The following is a 17,811-nucleotide window of genomic DNA, read 5'->3' as shown; positions in this document are numbered from 1 at the left end:
ATAGTAAAAAGTTGAGATTTAAAGCAATAGTAGAAAAATCTACAAACTCCTGCCTCAGTTATTCCAGGTAAAAATATGATTGAAAATGACTTAACAGGCATCAAGAGGTTGTGTGAAATAGAGTAGAGACCATTGCTATAGGTATTTGTGTAAAGGGTTTATTTTTCCAGATATTCTCCTAAAGAAAAATGCTAATCAACTTTTATTAATCTAGCTATTGGAGCATGACTAGGACCTGCGACCTCTCCTGTTTTTATTGCCATTAGCTGCCTATGTGACCTTAGACAAGTCAGAGTGCTCCAGTCCAGATTAATTAGCTCTTCAGTGAATGCATTGTCCTAGGACCTAGGTAATTCTTAGATCTTTTCTAACTCTAAAATTGTGTGAGTCAGTACTTTTAAAATAGGCAGGCCCATGGAAAAGTGTACAGAATTTATTTTGACACCACTGATTTAGTTTAATTTCTGCTGGCAGTAATATGAAGCCTTCTACAATTTCTGAAAACAAATGAAAAGACCTAACTATGATCTGTTACACAAGAATTCCAGTCATTACAGCAAATGGGTTTATTGCTTTTTTCTCATGTATATAGCTTCCCCTTTTTTCTCACTTTTTTTATTCTATTTTTTCTTTCATTTCTGTTGTATTTATTTTAATGTCATGTTTTTTCCAAATATACCTACTTTTCTTATAATAGGTATGTCTATAAGTTGAGAAGGATTATCTATTAAATTACTACTTCACATAAAAATACTCAATTCTACTTGGCATTTGGGGTTAGTATAGAATTTCAGTTCTCTAGATCCTCTCAATCCTATAAATATTAAGTACATACACTGTTGGAATATAACACTTGAAATCTTTTAGAATAAATTGAACATAAATTAACCACTTGAATTGGTTGTAGTAGCCAGTGTAACTCAGGGTTTTGTGTTTACAGTCAGTAAATTCATTCTGTTTGGAACAGAGGCATAATGACTGTGTTAAGAGAAGCTTGCCAGACAGGTTGAGGTCCTAGCCTTGAAGCATCTGGATTTATCAAATAGTAGTCAAATTTTTAGGTACTTGAATAGAATTATATTTCTGCTGATAATGGGCTCTAGTGTTCTTTGTTGGAGTCTGGCAAAAAGCTGTGGTAAAGGAGAGAAGGAGACTCCCAGATAGTGTAGAAATAAGACTTAAGGAATAATTAGTTACCAAGCATGCACCTGTTACACATTTCTTGCACGAAGCTAATATTTTATTGAGTAAAATTTATATGCCAGGCATTCTGCACATGCACTTTGCATCTTACCTTCACAACAACTCTAGATTTTGGTGTTATTTATTACACCCATTTTATAAAATGAGGAAACTGCAGCTCATACCTGTTTTGCATAGAGAGGAGACTGCCATTAAGTTACTTGTCCAAGGTCGCAGTGTAGAAGATTCAACCCTGAGTGTTCTGACTCCAGAGCCTGTGTTCTTGTTTTGCTTGCTTTTACTATTTTACCTTAAATCTGAAGATTATTTAGGTGATAAGAAGTTAGGAACCTTACTGCTGAGATATTCCTCTGGCATGTGCTTTTGAAGAATATGAATATGGTCCTGACCCAGTTAAAAAACATGAGAGTTTGGTAGGGACACTTTTATTTTTTAGTAGATGCTCAATAGGATGACCTCTCAAAAGAGTACAAATAAGTTAACTGATTATGTCTTTGTGTTGCGTAAACAACTTTTACTTATATTTTTTCTTTTTAAAGACATGACACTTTGAAAATGAAAAACACCAGGCAGTTGCACAGTGGATAGAGTATTGGACTGGGACGTGGAAAGACCCAGGTTCAAAACCCCGAGGTCGCTGGCTTGAGCACAGGCTCACCAGCTTGAGTGTGAGGTTGCTGGCTTGAGCATGGGATCATAGACATAACCCCATGGTTGCTGGCTTGATCCAAAAGGTCACTGGCTTGAAGCCCAAGGTCACTGATTTGAGCCCAAGGTCATTCGCTCTGCTGTAGCACCCTGGTGAAGGCACATATGAGAAAGCAATCAGTGAACAACTAAGATGTCGCAATGAGAGAATTGATGTTTCTCATCTCTCTCCCTTCTTGTCTATCTGTCCCTATTCCTCTCTCTGACTCTCTCTCTCTCTGTCTCTGTCAAAAAGAAAAGAAAATGAAGTATGTTTGAAAATTTAATATACCCTGGCCGGTTGGCTCAGTGGTAGAGCGTCGGCCTGGCGTGCTGAAGTCCCGGGTTTGATTCCCGGCCAGGGCACACAGGAGAGGCGCCCATCTGCTTCTCCACCCCACCCCCTCTCTTTCCTCTCTCTCTCTTCCCCTCCCACAGCCGAGGCTCCATTGGAGCAAAAGATGGCCGAGCGCTGGGGATGGCTCAATGGCCTCTGCCCCACGCGCTAGAGTGGCTCTGGTTGCGACAGAGCGATGCCCCGGATGGGCAGAGCATCGCCCCCTGGTGGGCATGCCAGATGGATCCCGGTCGGGTGCATGCGGGAGTTTGTTTGACTGCCTCCCCTTTTCCAGCTTCAGGAAAAAAAAAAAATTAATACAGCAGAGTGTCTCCAAATGTAATCTATATATAGCTAATGCAGACCTTATAACATTACAAGAAAGCAGAGGCATTTTTTTCTTCTCAAGCTGGGTACCCATGTTTAACCATACAAGAACAGTGTTGAAGAATAGAATGTTAGGTTCAGTTTTGGATGTATTTTAGACACATTTATTTTGAGGGGTACTGAGTCAGATTTATCTAATAGATGGTTTAGAGCAGTGGTAGTCAACCTGATCCCTACCGCCCACTAGTGGGGGTTCCAGCTTTCATGGTGGGCGGTAGCGGAGCAACCAAAGTATAAATAAAAAGATAGATTTAACTATAGTAAGTTGTTTTATAAAGATTTATTCTGCCAAACAATGAAAATCCAATATAAAGTACTTGGTAAGTAATTATTATTTTATGCTTTAACTTGCTGTAATTCTGCTTTATAAATTTTATTAAGTAAAGTTACTTCCCTACTTTATAAATCACCATTACTGTGGAACTGGTGGGCTGTTAGAAAATTTTACTACCAACAGAGATACAAAAGTGGGCGGTAGGTATAAAAAGGTTAACTACCCCTGGTTTATAGAGTGGACTTGGAGATCAGGAGCTGAACTGGAGATAGGGATTTATTTTCCTCCCATTTGATATACATGTTTACTTAGAAGTCTGTGTTCTAACCTATAAACTTAAAAGATTTGGGTAGGTTTAGAGGCAAGGTCATATATTGTAGTCATCATGATCAGAGTCCTGATTTAGAGGATGAGGATTGTAGTTGTAGTTCTTTGTGTTTTCAGACTATGAGACCCTGGGCACAGAGACTCAGTTTGCTCATGAAAATGTGAATCATTGATCTAGATGTTTACTCTCATCTATTACTAAAAACATTTTAATATACAGGGTCTTTTTATTTAAATACCATTAATATATGATATATAGGTGATACCTCTGGATCAGGAATCAGAACATTTATTCCAAGAACAACCTTTGGTGCCATGGGTTAAATAACTATTCAGAGAAGAGGAAGAGCAAAAAGGGAAAAGGGTGAAAAAAGACGGAGGGCGAAAGGCCTAATTAAGGCAATGCAATAGGTCAAGAGTTTTTCTTAACTGACACATTTTCAGTTAATGAGCTTCTGTATAGAAATAAACAAAAGCTACCTACTGGAGCAAAGGTGTGTCTGTTCTAACAAATGGTTCAGTGAGAATGAGCAGTCATTTCTGTTTTGGTATAATGCGGTTTGTTGTTAGTGTGTACTGCAAGGTGTATATTGATTGATCATCCTTGTTTCTGAGATTTTTTTAAAAAACATTAAAGCACAGTAGCCATGTGCCAGTAAGAAACGGTATATGACTGCAGAGGAAAAGAAAGTGAAACTTTACATAGTTGTGTTCACAATGGTCAATGGTACAGTGTCACTCTGTATTTACGAACAAATAGATTTTGGAATAGTTTTTGAAATTTAAATTTTTTCATAGAAACTTTTGTATTTGGAATATGGTTTCCTCATTATCAAAAGTACTATAGTCGTTTATAAAGAATATTTGTAGAAATAGTTTAAATATTTAATGATAGACTTTTTAAATGCTGTCATTAATATAATTCTTTTTATTATTATTATGGGCACACAGGTTTGGTAGGTACAGAAGAAATTTTAGACAATGGTTACTTACTGAGAAAGTTCAGAGAGGTTTTGTTCTAATTATCTTGGTATCTGGCACACTGCTTTGCAAATAATAGGCACTCGAACACATTCTGTTGAATTAGGTGGAACATAGTTTTCAAATATGAGAGTGTACAGTTAATGCTAACTTTGTGGCATGAGCAGCAGGTGCTGTATTTTTGAAGGTTCAAAAGGTCAAGGCATTGAGGTTAGGAAGTTTTGTGAAAGAAAGGGTATTTCAGTTGAACATTGAAGTGTTGGGGGGGTAAGAGTGGAAAAGATGCTAATGGGTGCTGGAAAATGGGGGAGGTATTCCTGAAATGGGAGTAACAGAAGTTGACAAGGGGGGCAAGAAATTCTCTAGTTTGTGTGGAGGACTATAGTGAGGCAAGCCTAGTATAAAATAATTGGGTTGGGTTATAATTTAAAGGAAAAGATTGTAAGTAACTTTTGTTCCAGGTCAAATTTATGTCTATGTTTATATGTTTGTCTGTGATCAATGTAGGTCAAAACACGCCCTGCCCTTTAGATATGGTGCATTGCTCCAAAACTACCTGAATGTGCTAAAAATACCCAATGTGGGAGTCAACTCATAATAAAAAAGGGGTAGGGTGGGTGAGTGTGGGAAGCTGCTGGGTTATAATTTAGTAAGTAGAAGTGACACCTGAATTGAATTATTAACCCTTATTTTATTTTGATATTTAGTTAGGGAAATCACACTCATCTATGATGGCCCCTAGCTTCCACAATATACAGGGAATTGGCTTTACTGAAATTAGAAAACTGAGTATATGATTTGGCTAGCACATGCTAGCTGAATTTTAGTTTTCAGGGAAATTCATTCACCAGCTCTGCTTCATTCCTGAACTTGGCTCTTTAAAAATAGTTAAATTGTGCCTGACCTGTGGTGACACAGTGGATAAAGCATCAACCTGGACCACTGAGGTCACTGGTTTGAAACCCTGGGGTTGCTCAGTCAAGGCACATGTGGGAGTTGATGTTTCCTCCTCCTCCCCACATCTCTCTTTCTCTCTCTTTCCTCTCTCTCTAAAAATGAATGAATAAAATCTAAAAATAAAATTAAATTATAAATACTGTTTCAAAGAACTGGTGTTATTTAATGTGATTTTTTATATCTTTTTTTTTATTCTTATTTATGACTATAACCATATGATGCAGTATTTAATAAAATTAAGGAAAATTTTAAATTAAAATATTCCTTTTACTTTTGTTTGTAGTGGTAGTTTTTTTTTTAAATAGGCAAACATCTTTGGAAGGTAGATACCTTTTAAGCATATCTCCCTCCACTGTGAATTGTTTTCACTCTTCAGTTGCGCTTCTGTTTTTCTACTATTGTAAAGTGCAGTTCTTTGCATGTTCTAATTTGCCATGACGTGGTCAAGTGCTGTTTCCTTCCTGTTGCTTGCAAGCCTGTGCTAGAGATAAGGATACATTTCAGTGCATTAAAAAAGAAGCCACTGAAGACACGCTTAAGCATGGTAAAGCATTTCACTTTTGAGAAACATTTTTAAAGAACAGGAGTGGGCTTTAATTTCTCCTTACTTTTTTAAAAGCTCTTAAAATAGTACTTACTAAATTTTAAATTTATTAGATCTTTAAATCCTTATATGTATTAGGCCTAATAAGGATAGTCTAATGTTCCTCTTAAAGCAAAAATATACATTATGAAATTACAGATAGCATTTCCTAAGTATGTGGTGTGCTGGGTTAGTGGAAGAAGAAAATTGTTTATCTGTCCTTTATTGTAATTATAAACCTAGTTACTACTGGGTGGTTGGATGTATATTTTAAAATATTTGGTACTTTTAACAGTAGTTTAACTGTGGGTGAGGGGAGGGTGGCTTCATTTTCATTAATGAGAGGTGATTTTATCTTTGCAGGAATGAAATCTTCAAAGAAAATATGTACCTAAACTTATTAAAAAAAAAAAAAAAAAAGCCTGTCTTCATTAGTCAGGTTGTTTAGTAATGTTTGCTTAAAAACATTAACAAAATTACTTTGGAGACACTGCCCTAGGTATCAATTGTTACATTCTAAGTGGAGTATGATTGCTTTTTGTAACTAAAGCCTTTGTTTTTCAGGCCAAGAAGTTCTAGAGAAGAACAATTTCAGAAAAATTGCCTCAGTTTGAATCGAGTATCAGAAAATTTGAAGCACCTTCCCTAAAGAAACCAAGAACATTTGAAGCACCTTTTCTAAAGAAAACCTCGGTATACAGTAACTTTACAGACTTGCTAGGGGTTTTTGTTGTTGTTGTTTTGTTTTGTTTTTGCCCAAGTTGTCACTGGATACTCCTGTCTGATTCTTGAAACAGTTTGGAATTTTTCTCATGTGGATTTAAGAGGAATGATTTATTATGGCTGCTGTTGTCCAACAGAACGACCTAGTATTTGAATTTGCTAGTAACGTCATGGAGGATGAACAACAGGTATGAGACCCAGAAAAAAAATTGGATTTTAATAAATTTATTATGATTTTTTCATTTGGATCACAGATTATTTACTTTGAAAGACAGTAGGAGAAACTTTATTAATATAAAAATTTAGGTATTAAAAATTTGGAGGTAATTGTGATCTTTTAAGTACTAGTTAATTTATTAGATTCTTACCCTTAGCTGTGATGTGATAATAAGGAAGTAATACTTTTGGAGTTAAGCTTGTTTTTCTGTAAAATGAGACATAAATACCTTAAGTGATTATTTGAAAAGTTCTAGAATACATACTAACAAAACATGTAAAATTTTAAAATAATATATGTATTATTGTTGTAATAGTTGCTTGTAGTTACACAGTTTTAAGGTATGTGGTTGGTTAATATTTACAATAGGCTATTTTTTCAAGCTAATGAAAAGATGTTAGCTATCCCATAATCATACATTATTTCAGTTCAAAGTCTGTGATTCTAAGGAAGTTACTTAACTTCTCTAGAGTTAGATTTCATCATCTTTTAAATGAAGGGATTGAACTGAAGAATTTCAAAATTGTCTTATTGAATTTATACAAGATGTTCAAATTACTGTTTCTAGAATGTAAAATGTATCCAAAAAGTGTTAAGAAAAAGGTCTAAGTCAATTTTAACCCCTCCCCCATTTGGGAGGAGAATGAACTAGGGGTTCTTGGGACTTTATAATTCACTTCATTTTGAACAGGCCATATGGGACATGGTGTGAGAGAAATGGTATAAGTGTTAGAGAGACTCAGTATACTGGGAAAAAATATTTTGAGGGCCAGTAGATTTAAAATATGCCTAAAAATGTTGATTTATGTACTGATATAAGCCTAATTTCAAATATCTAACTTTAATAGATCATTTATAATGTGTCATGTTTTTATTTTAGAAGCAATGTTAATACAGATAACAATAAAATTGATTTTCACTTTTGGCAGGGCATTGTAATTTTTTAGCTATTTGTATTGTCTACCAAAGTGACAGAATTAAAAAGCATATGTAAACAAATCTACAAAAGATCAGAATTTGGAGAAAGGTGCCTTAAAATCAAGATGAGCTTTGGGTAGAAAGGCAGGAAGTTTGAGGGAGAAGATTGCTTAGGCTCAGTTAAAAGTATATTAATAGTTATGTGGATTTAATCTAGAGATAATAGAAATTTCAGGTGGAGAAAATGTTTTGAAGTGTTTTTAAAGCAGGACGTTTCTAATATATGTTAAAGATTGAAAACAATATGTTTACTGTGCAGCCCTTTTAGGCAAAAGATCCCAGGCTTAATGTGGTGAGGTTTGTTCTCTGGCTGTGGCTGCAGAACACAAAACTCTTCAGCCACTTGCTGGCCTGCTTCATCCAGTACAGTGGCTTTGATACAGTTTGACCGTGAGAAATAGATTTTAAATTATGGTGCAGTGTTCATACATGTGTCTATAGCCTTAAAAAAGTTTTATAAAGTAATACTTAACCCTTACTCTGTATGATGCACTTAGTTTATCTTGGATAGGTTACTAATGTCTTTGGATAGGGATAGGATAGATGGTGCTCTTAGGTTAACATCAGAATGTCCATATGTATATAGGTTTTCTTGTTACTTATTTTTATCTAACTAAAGGAATATATATTAGTTTTGTGCAAATATTATTTTCAGGATTTTACAGATATTAAACATGAGGTAAATGCTATTATCCATATGTTACAATGAGGAAATTGAGACATGAAGAGGTTAAGTGACTTGCCTAAAACCATACAGCTAGTAAAGAGTGGAGCTGCATTTGAACCTAAGCAGTTTGATTCTCACTAATGATGTTGAACACTCTTGCAATGATATGTGCCAATCTTACTATGTTAAATCAGTGTTAAAATATTTGGAACAGCCTGACCTGTGGTGGCGCAGTGGATAAAGTGTCGACCTGGGAATGCTGAGGTCGCTGGTTCAAAACCCTGGGCTTGCCTGGCCAAGGTACATATGAGAGTTGATACTTTCTGCTCCTCTCCCTTCTCTCTCCCTCTCTCTTTCTCTCTCTCTCTCTCTCTCTCTGTCTCTCTAAAAAACAACAACAACAACAACAACAACAAAAAAAAACCCAAAACTGAATAAAATTAAAAATAAAATATTTAAAAAAAAAAAAATTGAAACGGTTGGCCTGGTTCAGAGTTCTTCAATCTGTGACACAGTAAACTTAACCGATCCTCATGGGGGTAGATCCATAAGTGTGTGTCAATCTTATTAGCATCTTTTCTAACCTGTGCTTCTACTTCCTTGTTTGTTTCCTTGTTACATTTGTTTTTATTATTATTATTATTAATTAGAGAGAGAATGAGAGAAGAGGGAGATAAAGAAGCATCAACTCATAGTTATGTCACTTTTAGTTTATTGATTGTTTCTAATACGTGCCTTGACCAGGGGCTCAAGTTGAGCCAGTGACCCCTTGCCCAGGCCAGCGACTCTGAACTTTAAGCTCAAGCTGGTGACCATGTGCTCAGGCCGTGGTTTTGAACCTGGAATCTCTTTGTCCCAGGTTGATGCTTTATCCACTGCACCACCACTGGTCAGGAGGCTTGTTAAATTTGTTTTTAATTTAACAGGAATACCATACCAATTATAAATAAGTTACCTAATATGAAAATATGTAAAATAAATAGTGAAAGTCTCTCTTCTTCCTCACTCTTTAATTCTGTCTTCCCCCAAAGATACCAGTAGTGAATATTTTTTAGACAAAGGCTTAAACAAAAGAACAATATATGTACATACAAACCTACACCCAAAGATTGTTTTTAAGATACAAGTGAAAGTATGCCAAATCATTTATGAGACTTGTTTTTTTTACACTTAACATATCATTTATTTTTTCACTTGATGGATAGATCTTTTTTTTTTAAAGATTTTATTTATTCATTTTAGTGGGGAGAGAGAGAGAGAGCGTGAATGAATGAGAAGGAGAGGCAGGAGCAGAAAGCATCAACTCCCATATGTGCCTTGACCAGGCAAGCCTGGGGTTTCAAACAGGCAACTTCAGCATTCCAGGTCAATGCTTTATCCACTGAGCCACCAGAGGTCAGGCAGATGGATCATTTTTATTCTACCAGTCTGTGATCATGGACAATCGGCTATTAATAGTATTTTGCTATTATAAACTATATTGAAATAAACATCCTAGTTTGGATGTGTTTAAGTGCTCAGATATTGAGGTCAGAACACCTGGATTTGAATCCTCACCCCACCTCTGTGACCTTGAGCAAGTTCCTTAACATCTCTATGCCTTGGTTTCTTTATCTACATACAAAATGAGGATGAGAGTAACAGACCTACTACATATTCTGAGGTTATTGTGGGGATTAAATGAGTTGATGCATATAAAACTTTTAGAACCACGTTTGGCACACAGTTAATATTTACTGAGCACTAGCATTTTGTTATTGCATCTCTATGTATGTGTGTTTAATTATATATATATTAGTGTATTTTTGCACACTTGTGTGATTTTTTTTTTCTATAGGATTTCTAAAAGTAGATTTACTAGGTTTCCTAAAAGCATAAACATATTATCATTCTTCAGAAATGCTCTGTTAGTTTCTTCTACCACCAATTGTATATTTTCTAAACCATCACTAACAGAAATCTTATTTTTTCTTTTTTGTTAGTCTTTTTTGGTGAAATTTACATTTTACTATTTTAATTTTAATTTTCTTGAGTAGTAGCAATTCGGTTGTTGAATTGTTAATTATAATTATTTTTCATTTGAATTTTTTTCAAATTATTAATATTCTTTTGTCTAGTAGACAAAATGGCTATTACATTAGTGTCATTGTCTTCTAACTAAGTCATTGTACAGTTAATGGTAAATTTTTGTATGATATGAGGCTGATATTTTTTCCCAATTTGATACCATTTTTTTTAACATATCTTTTGCCCTATATTTTAAATTTTTTAAATATTTGTGTCATAAAATTTACTGTTTTTTTTTGGTTTTTGCTAAGCTTTCTTCATCTCTAAATTTATTAAGTATTCTGTTTTCTTCTAGTATGTTTTGTATGTTTAACTCCTCAGTTCAGATGAAATTAACTTGTATAGAACATCAGGTGTAGGGGTCTGACAACTCTCTTCTCCCATAAGTCTATATTGGTTTGATTGGTTGGTTCTTTATAAAATCACTGTTTGAAGGCATGAGATTAGAATATATTTCCTGTTTTCAGTTATGGTCTGTAGTTGTAACTGTAGTTATCTAAAGAAGCTGACACCATTAATGTCTTGTGGTTGCCACCACCTTAACCTTTTTTTTTTTTTTTTTTTTTTTTTTTTATATTTCTGAAGCTGGAAACAGGGAGAGACAGGCAGACAGACTCCCGCATGCGCCCGGCCGGGATCCACCGGGCACGCCCACCATGGGGCGACGCTCTGCCCACCAGGGGGCGATGCTCTGCCCATCCTGGGCGTCGCCATGTTGCGACCAGAGCCACTCTAGCGCCTGGGGCGGAGGCCACAGAGCCATCCCCAGCGCCCGGGCCATATTTGCTCCAATGGAGCCTTGGCTGCGGGAGGGGAAGAGAGAGACAGAGAGGAAGGTGCGGCAGAGGGGTGGAGAAACAAATGGGCGCTTCTCCTATGTGCCCTGGCCGGGAATCGAACCCAGGTCCTCTGCACGCTAGGCCGACGCTCTACCGATGAGCCAACCGGCCAGGGCCTACCATTTTTCTTTATATCAATTCATACTCTTTCCAGAATTGCATGGAAGAACTCTTTTGGGCAGGGGTCGGAGGTGTGTGTTTGAAAAGGAAATATCAACGTTGTTGGTGTTAGCAAGCCACTTAAAAGTCTATTCTTGCTATATATTCCAAACTGGGAATATTTGTAATTGTGAATGAGGGAGGTACTTCTGTGTGAGAGCAACACCATCAATATTGAATTGAAGTAAACTTTTACTTGCAGGTGCCTTAGTTTGACCTTATTAAACAGGCGTGTTTGCCTGGTGAATGTATGAGAATAAAAAATGCTGAAGGCTGTGGATACAAGTTTCTAGAAAAAAGGAAACAACTGTTTGCTCAAATATTCTAGAATTTAATTTAATGAAAAACAGCTGATTGTTTAATGCTTTTTATAATTTTTATATTTGGTGTATCAAATTTGATATATCATTTATAATTTTGATAGATCATGTTTTTCAATTATTGGTTCTGAAAGTAGAACTTAGTAAATCATAGTTATTTATGCTTAACTGACTTAGCTCACCAGTGAAAGCTTGATGACATGCTTGGGAAAGTGAAATGAGTATTTTCGCAGCATTTCATCACAATATAAAAAGATAGTCTTATGACTTTCCTTCTTAGGGTGTAAATTGGCTTGCTCTGACTACTGATTCCTAAGGGCTAAAGGGTAAACAGTGCCTTTTTGTTTTTTTTTTAACAAACTGCCCAGTAATTCTCAGGCCGTGTTTGGGAATCACTACTCAGTGTAACAGACGTAAGGCCCAGATTGCTGTGGATAAGAGAATGGAGCCTTTGACAGCATTGCGACTTAGAGAAAGATTTACCCTGGAAATTGAACTGGATCTTGAAGGAAGATTCAGTTAATCTGATGGAGTGTTCTAGAACAGTAGATTGTACCAAAAGTTTTGGTAGATTTATTTTGACTATATAATCAATATAGACACCGTAACTTATGCTTAGAAACTTTTCGTAGTGTGACGGTCTCACACTTATTTTTGTCTTTGTACTCTATTAATTTTGCCAGCCTCCTATATAATTTCCCCAAATTCTTTACTGTTTCCCCATTGTTTGATTTCCCACATTCATACCTGTTACCTCTTTAAATTCTAATCATCTTTCAAAATCTTAGGCCAAAACCTATTTATTTCAGGAATTTATCCTAAAATCATCCTTTCAGGAATTAACAACTTTATCCTGTTGCTCATATATCGCTTATTGTCAATGTCACACATTTGCCATGTTAAATTTTTTATATATGCATTACTAATTTCCCTAGATAAGTGCTAAACTACTTAAGGAAAGGGAATGCCTCCTCCTCGCTTAATAGCTCCCAAAACATTTAACATCATTTATAATACATTTATTGGTTGAATCCTCTTAAAGATTTTTCTCCTTCCTCTTAACTCCTTGGTGGTAAAATGATGTAGGATATATATGTGTTCATTTATGGCTCTTATCATGTCAGAAGACCTTTGAATGATGAGAGGTGATGTCCTGCCCCACAGCTTTCTTGACTGCAGTATATATTTTTCTGGGAGCTATTTGTCCACATCCTCACTTTGTGCATGGACAGTGGGACCATATCTCTACAGTTCCAAGACCAGAAACAAATACTTGTGGAGTATGTGTTTACTGAAAACAATCTCAAAATAGTTTTTCAAAAATGTCACTGAAATTGTAAATAAGTAAAATCCATTAAATGACACTGATTGCATTTATTAAATCTAGTTGGTAAACACATGGATGTGTTCATTTTTCTGTCTGCTCTGTTATAGGTTAAATTGTCCCCCTCAAAAAAAAATAGAGATAAACTAATCTCCATATAGAGTTTTTCTATTTCTTGGGAGACACCTTCAAATTGTAGAAGTAGTTTTTGATATGGTTACATCTTGAGAATGAGGTTGTATTCTGTAGACTGAGAAGATACACACAAGAATATAGATCACACCAACCTGCCATTTTTTCAGCTGGAATGGTAAAATTCTGTTAGGTCAGCGATTAAATGTACCTCAAGGTACAAGAAGGAATGAGCTGATAGTGCTCTATGTAGAACTTGTTCAGTACCAGTGATGTGGAAGATAGGAAGATGGAATGATATTACTAACATGTACATGAACACAGTGGATTCTTTGTTATTGACATACAATTCTAGATATATGGACCATTTTTACCTGTTCCTATTTCCCCTCTTTTTTAATATTGGCATTTGAAGTTTGGCAATCTTTAAAACTAGCATACAGAAGTCGCTTGTTTCTTTTCTGTATATGTGGAAAAGCCTTCAGAAGAGGAATTAAGTCATTGGGCCCCCAATACAAGCCTGATTATCTTTGGGAAAAGTCTGACTTTGCATAGGGCCTGAGACCCTCTTCAGGTTATGTAAAGGGACAGCCTACCTGTGGCCCAGTGTTTGGCCTAGTTTGGCCTGGCTTATGTGCCTGCCAGCTACTGGCAGCAAGGAAGCTGATGGTTATTATGAAGGAGTAGCTGGTGATGGGAGTAGTTGGAGTTTTTTATTGCTCTCTTTGCAGTACCTCCCTTTAATGTCCCCTAAGCCATCACACAGAGGCCCTGGGATAACATCTTAAAAAGAATATGGATGAAATCATTGCATAGAAGTAGGACATGGACTAGATGGCCTCAGAAACATTCAGTGTTCTATTTTAGTACTTGTGTTTAGTGCGTATTCTGTCCTGCACATTGTACTGTGCACTTTACAGGATGTTCTTCTTTAATTTGTACAATAGTCTTGTGAAGTAGGTGCTCTAATTCTCATTTTATAGAAGAGGTAAATGAAGCTCAGGGAAGGGAATTGGTATTTGTGTTTATCCATTCTGTATATCTTTCCCGTTTTTCTATTTTGTGTGTGTGTGTGTGAGAGAGAGAGAGAAGTTTGTCTTGGTCAATTTTTTGTTGGGGGTAGAATTAGCAACCTTTCTTCTCTCTTCCAGAAAGTACTCAGTCATCTAGAGCAGCCTTGCTGGGGAAATAGGAAATTAATATGTCTGACACATCTCAGTTTAGCTATGATCTTGAAAGTTTTGCCTTCTTTCCATTTCACTTGACACATAACACATAAAGTATAAACCAGTACATAAACAGATAGTATCACTGTGTTACTGACATTTTTTTAAGTCAGGGTCACCTTCAACACTATGTAGAGAATATTGATGAAATAATGTCCTTTGATTTAATGAAGTAAAAAGAAAACTAAATGTGTTAATGGTTTGTTAGAATGTGAACTTAACAAGTGATGCCCTCAATAATGTTCATATCTAATATGCGTAATATTAAATAAGTTAACGCATAGGCAGGACTTTTAAAAACACAGTAGCCAAAATTCTCACTATCAGGGCAATTTTATTTTATTTTTGGGAAAAAATTATAATATAGTTACTGGTAATACATTTGTGAGCTTAATATGTTTCCTCTAGTCTCGTCTAATGTGACACTGAGCATGCAGTTAGGAGACATACCCAGGGAGGAAGTTGCCTGGAGTTGTGGGGATTGGAATTAGGGAAGGAGAAAAGGTGGTATTTTAGGTGACAGTTGAAAGATTTATAGTGTTTCATGATTTTGTATGACTTATATACTTCTCCCATTACACTTTATTTCCTGGTATGGACAATAAAACTAAACAAGAACATTTAGGAAAAATTTTAACTTATGTAAAGGAAGCAGCTACAGGGAAGCTCAAATAACTGGTAACTCCACCCCCATAACCCACCACAACACACAAACACATTCAGAAATAATTTGGTATTAAAGATTAACCTGGGAGATTTTTTTTAAAGTTATTAGTTTGTGTGCATACAAACCAACTGCTGATAACTTTGACATAATATTGAAATCTGGAAATTGATAATTCTTGTCAGTTAAGAGTCTGTGTGATGTGGCATCAGGAATCTAGTTTGGTAACCAGTCACCACCACTTACTAGATTTGTGAATTCAGACTCATTTTTTTTTTAAATTTTATTTATTGATTTTTAGCATGAGAAGAAGGGGAAGAGAGAGAGAAGAACATCAATCTATCCTGTATGTACCCTGACCAGGAATCAAACCAGCAACTCTGTGCTTCAGTTCGGTGCTCTAACCAACTGATCTGGCCAGGGCCAGACAGATTTTTAAATTTCACTGAGCTTTGATTTCCTCCACCAAAAATAAAAGAATTACCTCCCAAGGTTATGAGCATTAAATGTTTTAATAAGGCTTTAGCACGAGCCTAGTACAAAGGAAGCAGTCAATAAATGTTGCAGTTACTGTATTAATGATGAGTTCAATTTAAAAAATATGTTAAATGTACTTTGTGACCCTGGCCAGTTGGCTCGGTGGTAGAGCATCTGCTTGGTGTGTGGATATCTCAGGTTCGATTCTCAGGACACACAGGAAAAGCAACCATCTGCTTCTCCACCGCTCCCCTCCTCCTTCTCTCTCTTTCTCTCTATCTGTCTTCCCTTCACACAGACCTAGCTCAATTGATTCAAGCTCATTTGCTGGGCACTAAGGATGGTTCCATGGAACCTAAAAATAGCTTGGTTGCCAACATCACTACAGATGGGCAGAGCATCAGCCCTAGTTGGGGTTGCCGGGTGGATCCCGGTCAGGGCACATGGAGTCTATCACTCTTCCTCTCACTTGGAAAAGAAGAAAAAAATAAGTGTTTTGTGTTCCATTATGTACTCTATATTACTCAGTTGTTTTGGATATGCGAGGTAATGAGCAAATTTTATGACTTGGATACTAGTTAGATAAAAAACTTTTGGCTTTTCTTTTCTTTCTGTTTTTGTTTTTTTTTTTTTTTTTACAGACAGAGTCAGAGAGAGGGACAGACAGGAACAGAGAGATGAGAAGCATCAACCATTAGTTTTTCATTGCACGTTTCAACGTTTTAGTTGTTCTTTGATTGCTTTCTCATATGTGCCTTGACTGCAGGCCTTCAGCAGACCGAGTAACCCCTTGCTCGAGCCAGCAACCTTGGGTCCAAAGATGGTGAGCTTTTGCTCAAACCAGACGGGCCCGCGCTCAAGCTGGCGACCTCGGGATCTCAAACCTGGGTCCTTCTGCATCCCAGTCCAACGCTCTATCCACTGTGTCACCGCCTGGTCAGGCTGGTTTTTGGATATTTGAGAATGACTGGCTTGGTTCTGAATAAGCCAATGAACTTGTCACTCAGGATTTTAAAAATCTGGCACATTCATTCTGTGGGAAAGCATTCTCCTTTAATATTATAACATGTTGTTTGTTTTGGCATAGTTTGACATGGAGTTAGGTTTTTTTTGTTTGTTTTTTTGTTTTTTGTTTTAGAGACTTTAATTTCTGCCATTGCCTATGATCAGCTAATTAACATGACTGTTCCATTCTGGAAAAGGCTTTATTGTAGTTAAAATGCCTATATTCAGGAATGCCCTGCCTTACTTTATTCAATGATTGGTACATACTACATAAGATTCTTGTCAAAGCTCATCTTTTAGAAATAGGAATTGCCTCTTTAATTATGATTTTACTTAAATATATTTGTATATAGAATCTTCATGTTTAAAAACATTTATCAATCTGGTAGTGATTGCTTTGATGTTATCTAGTTAGGTTTTTTTTCCCTTTTTTAAAAAAAAATTAATTTTAATGGGGTGACATTAATAAATCAGGGTACATATGTTCAGAGAAAACATCTCTAGGTTATTTTGACATTTGATTATGGTGCATTTCCATCACCCAAAGTCCAATTGTCTTCCGTCACCTTCTAACTGGTTTTCTTTGTGCCCCTCCTCTCCCCCAACCCATAACCCCCACACTTTTGTTCATGTCTCTGAGTCTCATTTTTATGTCCCACCTATGTATGGAATCATATAGTTCTTAGTTTTTTCTGATTTACTTATTTCGCTCAGTATAATGTTATCAAGGTCCATCCATGTTGTTGTAAATGATCCGATGTCATCATTTCTTATGGCTGAGTAGTATTCCATAGTATATATGTACCAAAGCTGTTTAATCCACTCGTTCTCTGATGGACACTTGGGCTGTTTCCAGATCTTCGCTATTGTGAGCAATGCCGCCATAAACATGGGGGTGGCATTTTTTCTTTTCAAACAGTGCTATGGTGTTCTTGGGGTATATTCCTAACAGTGGTATAGCTGGGTCAAAAGGCAGTTCGATTTTTAATTTCTTGAGGAATCTCCATACTGTTTTCCACAGTGGCTGCACCAGTCTGCATTCCCACCAGCAGTGCAGGAGGGTTCCCTTTTCTCCACATCCTCGCCAGCACTTATTCTGTGTTGTCTTGTTGATGAGCGCCATTCTGACTGGTGTGAGGTGATACGTCATTGTGGTTTTAATTTGCATTTGTCTAATGATTAGTGATGTTGAGCATTGTTTCATATGCCTATTGGCCATCTGTATGTCCTCTTTGGAGAAGTGTCTGTTCATTTCTTTTGCCCATTTTTTGATTGGA

General features: G+C 36.3%; 1 protein-coding gene across 8 annotated transcripts in view; it reads left to right on the top strand.

The window, feature by feature from the left end:
* The window catches only part of ELF1 (E74 like ETS transcription factor 1), a 156,865-nt gene that overhangs the window by 77,393 nt on the left and 61,661 nt on the right, over window positions 1-17,811 (top strand). For 5 of the 8 annotated variants that reach the window (XM_066234045.1, XM_066234047.1, XM_066234048.1 and 2 more), the window contains one exon: window positions 6,301-6,647. In XM_066234045.1, coding sequence (XP_066090142.1) covers window positions 6,576-6,647 — 72 coding nt within the window. In that variant the 5' untranslated portion in view covers window positions 6,301-6,575. Of the gene's footprint in view, window positions 1-5,666; window positions 5,698-6,300; window positions 6,648-8,555; window positions 8,622-17,811 lie in introns of those variants that run through there. The other 3 variants (XM_066234052.1, XM_066234049.1, XM_066234053.1) reach the window with 3 other exon arrangements.

The sequence above is a fragment of the Saccopteryx bilineata genome, chromosome 6, assembly GCF_036850765.1.
Source record: "Saccopteryx bilineata isolate mSacBil1 chromosome 6, mSacBil1_pri_phased_curated, whole genome shotgun sequence".
NCBI lineage: Eukaryota > Metazoa > Chordata > Mammalia > Chiroptera > Emballonuridae > Saccopteryx > Saccopteryx bilineata.
This window is presented reverse-complemented; position numbering and strand designations above follow the sequence as displayed.